Source organism: Colobus angolensis, unplaced genomic scaffold (genome assembly GCF_000951035.1).
Source record: "Colobus angolensis palliatus isolate OR3802 unplaced genomic scaffold, Cang.pa_1.0 Scaffold297, whole genome shotgun sequence".
Classification (NCBI taxonomy): Eukaryota; Metazoa; Chordata; class Mammalia; order Primates; family Cercopithecidae; genus Colobus; species Colobus angolensis.
Genome location: NW_012116232.1, coordinates 2,805,879 through 2,813,786, shown reverse-complemented (window position 1 = coordinate 2,813,786; position 7,908 = coordinate 2,805,879). Strand labels below are relative to the sequence as shown.

At 36.2% G+C, this 7,908-nt stretch overlaps 1 protein-coding gene across 1 annotated transcript in view; it reads right to left on the bottom strand.

The window, feature by feature from the left end:
* The window catches only part of ADGRL3 (adhesion G protein-coupled receptor L3), an 890,906-nt gene that overhangs the window by 183,441 nt on the left and 699,557 nt on the right, over positions 1-7,908 (bottom strand). The window contains exon 10 of the mRNA XM_011949310.1: positions 755-1,057. Coding sequence (XP_011804700.1) covers positions 755-1,057 — 303 coding nt within the window. The remainder of the gene's footprint in view (positions 1-754; positions 1,058-7,908) is intronic.

Here is a 7,908-nt window from a genome sequence, read left to right as displayed (position 1 = left end):
AAAAAAAAAAAAAAAAAGGGAAAAGAAATATTGAGTTCTTATCTATCCCCTAGAGGAAACAATGCAAAATTGTTCTCTGGTGGATGCATGAGTGCTAGGTTGACTCCTGCAGCGTGGTGCCCAACAGTGTTAAGAGCCTTTGACCATCAGAGGACAACTAAAATGGCTGATAAAAAGGAGAGTCAAACGTTCTCTTTTGTAACATGTTAGGTCGTTTCCATGATAAGTTTCTAATATAGAAGTCCTGGACCTCATTTTCTGCAATCAATATCTGATGGTTGGTGATATGCGCATGAGACTAACTCCCAGCAATCAAGTAATCCCCTCTGGACTGCTGCATAGAAAAGCTGAGCCTCTAGAGTAGCCTGAACATCTACAGCCTAACTTTACCTTGACCCAGAGACTATGAGGGCAAAACACAGATCTCACAGGTTACCTGTGACTTAATCAGGTTACATTTTCAAACTGGAAAATAGATAGCTTTAAATTGTAATTTAGCTGAGCTCAGAATTTAGTCAAATGTCAAGTAATAAAATATGTTGTAATGTAAACAAAGAGGAAAGATGGAAGAAAGAAAGAGAAAGAAAAGAAAAGAAAAGAAAAGAAAAAAGAAAAAAAAGAAAAGAGAAAAGAAAAGAAAAGAGAGACAAGGAGGGAGGGAGGGAGGGAGAGAGGAAGGAAAATGAAAAGAACACTAGAAAATAAAGCCAAAGTAACACAACAGTTTTAACTCAGTGCTTTAGCACAGACTTACCTATAGTTCCTGCAGGGCATGGCTGCTTTGCTATCTGTCCTTGACGGGTCTTAAACCACATGATTTCTCGGGCTTCCACAGGCTCACAGCTCTCTTCGAGAGCTGGGATTTGGGACGATGCTGATGGAAGGTGTGTGGTCATGTCATCAAGCACCTCAACAGCTGGAAATGGGGTGCTAGTACTCCGGTTTCTTCTTCCTGACACTGACGGAGTGGTACTCCTTCCTGGGCTCAAAGTTGTGGTCCGAAGGGTGGTACTGGTGGTCGTGCTTCCCATGCCAAGGGGTCCTGTGGTAGAGATATCTGAAATAAAATTAGAAAGAAAACACCTACATTGCTTGTTCACAGTAGGACCTCAAGATGTCCTAACACTTTAGAAATTATTTTTATTTGACAGTTGAAAGGGCTTTAAAGCTCTAGAAGTCCTCATCCTGATTTTCATTTTAAACATGACAAAAATAAGCCAATACCAAGGTATTAGGGTGCCACTTGAGTATCAAAGCAACCAACTGATCACTGCCAAACACAGGCTTTTTAATGGTTCTTCGAAACTCAAATCCTAGAAAACAAAATTACAGCACAACTCAACTCTTCATTCATAAGCTTCTTAATGCTCCCCAGCCTTTTTGACAATTGGAGGATTAAAACTTTAAGGCCTCTCCTTAGAATTATCAAACTTTGTATAGAAGAGGGAACTATATAAAATTTTATTTTCACATGAAGTATAATATGGATTTCTATATATGCAGCAAACAGGGGAGAGGCCAAAAAAAACAAAAACAAAAACAAAAAACAAACAAACAAAAAACCAGGAAACAGAAATTAAACTGCTGACAAGCTTAAAAAACAAAGAGCAATTCTGAATATCGTCTCCTTAATCACAAACTGGAGTAGCTTAGTGATCTACTTTATTGCTCTTAGAATAGACTCACCTTCACACAATTTTCAAATTTGATTTTTATTAATATACAGTATAAGTAGTTTCCAAATGGTTACAACCCTAAATTATCCTCTAACAAGATTTTTTGAATGGGAAAGTGTATTCTAAGTTCCAAATAAAGGTAGTTAGGTTCTTTGTCAGGTAATTGAACCTATGTTTCCAAGGAATAGGCATACTATGGAAATAACCACCGAAAAGAATCATCTTTTTGGGAAAATATATTCATATTCTCAACATGGGAATGCAAGAGTATGCTTGTCCTTCCTGTACACAGACTGCATTCCTAGCTTTAAGATTAGAAACTACTGCTAACCTCACTTACTGGCAATAAACTGTAGGGATATTGACTTATTGACTCTAGTCTGATTCAAGATCACTCATGTTGAAGGAGATGTAGGGCATTCTGATATGAGCCTCTAGCTGTTTGTAATTCATTTTCTACCTCCCTTAAAATATCTTCACCTCTGCTACCTCAAGGAAGTCCCAGGTTCATCACAATGTATTTGGTGTATATAAAGCTTCCAAAGAAACAGGATAGAGATGGTGAAGGGATGGGATGTTTTTGAACATTTAATCACTGACACTGCAGTATTTTCTGAAGTGATGCTTTTTATTATGCCATTTGCCTCTTTCTTCAATTTTCCCTCCCACTCTTCTCAGCTCTCCTCCTCTTTCTCTCATGGTCCCTTTCCATATGAATGGTAATGTTCAGAACTGCATCTACTCAAAGTTCATACAAGAAGGCAGAGTGTCTTCTTTTCCCTCCTTCTTCCACATATACTATAGCTCCCAAATAACCAAGTCTTTTTGATTCTGTCTCATGCCTTTCTTTGAAATCCACCTATTTTTTTCTTTCTAATCACCACTACCTATGTTCAGCTCCCCATCATCAACTTTTTGTTAATGAAAGCAGTAGCAGAGCAAAATGGCAATACAATTATTTCAATATTTACTTTTGCCAAATCAAAGCTCATGACTCAAAAAATAAAGTTGACACTAAACATATAACACAATCCCAACATAACATTTAATAACATATTTCAAAATACTAAGTGCAATTGAAAGCTTACAACTATACACAATAAAAATGACTCTGATATTTATAATTTGCATATATAATCAATCAAATGTTTTAAAAAGAAAACATTACCTACAATCAAGAAAATTGAATAACTTAAAAACTAAAGCTTTAGAAAGTATTAGCTTAAAAAAAAAAAGTGTGTCAGTGGTGTCATTGCTGAGATGTAAGAACATTTTGTGCTGATTTTTTCAGCTGACAGAAAAATCCTTTTTGACATCATACTACTTGGGGAATGCGACAGTTTAAATGTGTCCCCCAAACTTCATGTGTTAGAAACGTCATCCCCAGTGCAAGAGTGTTGAAAAGTGGAACTTTTATGAGGGAATTAAGACCTGAGGGCTCTGCCCTCGTGAATGGATTAACACCATTATTGTGGGAGAGGGCTAGTTATCTAGGAAATGGGTTTCTGATAAGAGGATGTGTGTTTGGTCTCCTCCCATCTGTCTCCACCCCTCCCACAAACTGTATGCTGTCTTGCCCTTCTGCCTTCTGCCATGGGATCATGCAGCAAGAAGAATTTTGCCAGTTGTGGGGTCCTTGACCTTGAACTTCTCAGCCTCTAGAACTGTAAGAAACGATTCTGTCTTTTATAAATTACCTGGTCTTGGGTATTGTTACCATAGTAGAAAATGAACTAAGGTAGGGAAGTAGTAAGGCAACAGTTAAAAGCTAGCTCCAACTATTTTCTCTAACTATTAAAGTTGGAATTATCCTTTAATTCAAATAATAGCTCTCATTTGTACTTCTGAAGGGACAGTTTTGAGCAACTTTTAATTTTTTGACAGGGACTATAATCTTTTCATTGATAATGAGCTACAGTTTTTGTTTCAAACAAAGCATTGCTATTTCTTCTTTGTCTTCTTTAGTTTGATCATGTAAAAATGGAGATTCTTAGCAGTTACCTGTTATTAGTTAAATAATCTCATGCTCAACTTAACTTGTTCAGGAGGCCTCTGAACTAGAGTAAGAATTAATTTTAAAATAGAAGCTCTGTTTTTCAATTGTCTTCTTTCCCTTCTTGAGGATTATGTAGGTACTGACAAATGCTTTCTAAATGAATGTACCTTTCTTCGATTAGATATTTTAATTAGCATATAACTCTCTGGGAGAAGAAAAGATTTGTTCAGCAAAATCATTTTCACTATGACAAACTACATAGTTACACATAGTGCAAGATTTCTCCAGCCTATTGTCTCAGCTGCACAAATCATGTACAATGGGCCAAGTCACACTACCGCAAGATTTTTGCTAGCTGTGTGGTGTAAGTATTTTAACATGGGTTTAATAATACATCCTTATCCTCTATTTAAATGATTTATATTTCAGATTTTTAAAGATAATAAAATCAAACCAAACATAATTTAACAACAGCACCAGTACCATATAATGAAAATTAATGTTCTTTCTTTCTTTCTTTTTTCTAAAATTACCCTATTCAAATCATTCTCTACCTTTTTCCAGAGATACTCTTAGGGTATAAATTGGAATATGTTAGTTTACTGATTAAAGTGCTTAAACAGTTCCAATCTGCCCTTCAAACAAAAGCTGAATTGTTTTCTTCATGCCCAAGCCCTTCATGAGTTTCTCTCTCCAACTCATTATAATGCTTTCTCATCTTTTAAGTATATTATTTAAACCATATAAAATTACCAGTGGTTCCCCAGCTGCACCCTGTTCTTTCTGCCTCAGGGCCTTTGCACATCCTGTAATGTGTTCTTGCCCCCATTTTCACCTGGCTAACTAACTCCTATTTATCCTTTTGGCTTAGCTTGGATGTTATCTCCATCAAGGAGCCTTTCCAAATTTACCAAGACTGGGTTATACACTAACATGTGTTTTGTTAGGATTCGTTCCTTAGCTTTTAGCATTGTGCCTGACTAGAAGTAAATGAGCTCTCAGGAAAGGGAGATAAACATCAGGACTAGGTCAAGAAGGCAATGAAGGGTATAGTATCCCACAAAAAGAGAAGCATCACAAAAGAAGAGAAAGGATAAATAGTAGGACAAGCAAATGGGGTGGTTAAGAGTTTGTACAATTGATAGACTGGAAAATTTATGTCTTAAATGCATTTTACGTTGTCCAGGAAATATTCAGGAAGAAAATTAAGCTCCCTTTCCCCCAAATGATCATATCTCAGAACAATCAGATTTAAACTCTTATGAAGCAATAACAATGATACAATATTTTTTAAAAACTTCAATTTGTTATGAAATACATTGGAAGGACTTAGTTTAATAGACACACTAACGTTAGGGATCAATATAGAACTTATTTTCATGGAAGTGTGCCACAGAGAGATGTCTACAAGCAGGGTCATACCATTCCATTTAACTTTAAGCAGAATTAAAATTGATTTTAAAGGCTATCCCTGATCCCCCATACCCACCTTTCCATTCACTGCTATGTAAGACTATCGCAGGCTCTGTTCAATGCCAACTTTTGGCAGAATAAATCCTAGTGATAGTCATGCTGTCACCAGTGCCCAAGAAAGGATTCATCTTATTGATAAATACAAGAGAAAAACAAATCTAGATTTGCTGCACAGTCACTGATTGGCAAAGTTCTAGCCCATATTATAGGCTATGAGAGTTTATATTCCAGCAATGGAGAGGTGACATGACACTTTTTTCAATATATACTGTTATTGAATCTTACCTGATGACATAGCTAGCTTAATAAAACTATGTGTTATAAGTGCTTTGTATGGTTGTATATCAGAGAAAAGTTATTGTCTAAAAGAAATTAAGTTTGAGTGACTATTTACATACGACATTTTATTAAAGTTTTGCAATTTTCCTTATTTCGTCACTATTTTTGTGCTCATTGTGCTTATACGGACTAGTATTTTCATAAAAGTAACTAAACAAAACTCCTTCTTAGCATTTTACCCTCATAATCGTACTTCCAAAAGAAAATTTTAATTCTCCTGTCCTTTGAAATTCACTGTTCATAACTTGTTTCTTTCTTAGAATTTGATTCATTTTGCTTAATTTTTTTCCTTCAGCCTGCCTTGAAAAGTATAAGCATTATTTTGAATGCTATTACGAGTTATAACTTCTGGAGTACAATAATAGAAAACAGTGAAAATAAATACTTGTAAAGTTCTTTACATTTTGCAATTATTATTATTATTTATTTATTATTTATTTTTTTTAGACAGAGTCTCACTCTGTTGCCAGGCTGGAGTGCAGTGGTGCAGTCTTGGCTCACTGAAACAACCGCCTCCTGGGTCCAAGTGATTCTCCTGCCTCATCCTCCCAAGCAGCTGAGACTACGTGCCACCATGCCCAGCTAATTTTTGTACTTTTAGTAGAGACCGGTTTTCACCATGTTGGCCAGGATGGTCTTGATCTCTTGACCTCGTGATCTGCCCTCCTCAGCCTCCCAAAGTGTTGGGATTACAAGTGTGATCCACAACATCTGGCTCACTTTGCAATATTTTAAAGTTACTATCATCTCATTTAATTCAGACCAAAAAAAGTGTAATTATTACTATATATTCCTAGTTTTAAAAATGAGAAAATATAGGCTCAACTAGTAAGTGCATTATAATCATACAAGTAGTAACTAAATAGGGATTCTCTGACTCCATATTCCATGTTTCTAATACTGTGCTATTAAAAATGTCATTCTCAATGATTTCATGATTATGATTAATTATAAGACTTCCTTAACACTTTAAGAAGAAGCTGAAGGAAATGAAAATAATCTAGTAAAATACTACTATTCTTGATCACAAACATTTTTATCATTTGGGATGGGCATCTTCTAAAAAAAATAATACTTAAGAAAGAATATAAAATTATACAATCCAAGATAGTCTAGGCTGGGCACAGTGGCTCACGCCTGTAATCCCAGCACTTTGGGAGGCCGAGGCAGGCAGATTCCCCGAGGTCAGGGGTTTGAGAGCAGCCTGGCCAACATAGTGAAACCCATCTCTACTAAAAATACAAAAAAAGAAAAAATAGCCGGGGCATGGTGGTGGGCATCTATAGTCTCAGCTACTCAGGAGGCTGATGCAGGAGAATCACCTGAACCCAGGAGGTGGAGGCTGCAATGAGCCAAGATTGCCCCACTGCACTCCAGCCTGGGCCACAGAACAGACTCTGTCACAAACAAACAAACAAACAAACAAATAAACAAATGTAGTCTAAACTGCACAAGAGAAGAAAGGTTTACCTTCTACTCATAAAATGCATTAATTTTCTTTTTTATTCTCCTTCATGTTTTCCTTTGTTCTCTAAATATGTACCTTCGTTCATGGTTTTCACTTTACAAATCTTTCTTTTGCTCTAACTTCACTCTAGTAGACAATCCTTTGGCTGACTACAGAAGCATTTCCTTCTCCCCACCCTTCAAGCGTTCATTTACATCCAAAGTCCATTACTGAAGAAACCTTCCCAAGGGCCTAATAGAGGAAATAAGAAATCTGAAACCATAACAATGCTCTCAGTAGCTTTTGGCTACTTGTGCAGTGCCCTGGGTAGAAAGAGGAAATTCTGCCTGAGACCCCATGGCTATCAGTTGGTGGCAGCAGATTTGATTACGTCTAGTTTTTAAAAAGAAGCATTCATATTATCAGTCATGAAATTATCCAGTTCTCTTCGGAATTCATTTTAATACTTGGCCCCATGGCCTCCTGAGATAGTGAAACTCCACAGACTATCAGCACTATGAAAGTATATTTATTTTTGTAATTGGATCCATTTATATTTTCTAGTTCTCTCATGGCTAGGAGATTGAGGAAGCTGTTTTAATAAACATAAAATTGTAGTGGCTATATCACGTAAGATTTTGGGGGGCATTTATTTGTATTATCTGGTGCATATTTAGCCCCTACCATGCCAGAAACTGTGCTGAATGTTTTACCTGTGTACTCTCTAATTTAGTACTCCCAGCAACTTTTTGGTAAGCATACTCATCTTCATTTCAGAGATGAAATAGGTTAAATTAAATAATTTGCCCAAGTTTACATAGCTGGCAATTGATAGGACCACGATTCTAATCCAGTTTTATTAAAATCTCTCCCTGTCCACTAGGCCAATGCTGTTGAAACTTTAACACATATGTAAACATATGTAAACATTTTAATGGATTTGGAAATTAATTTGTCCCAAATACTGCTCACATATG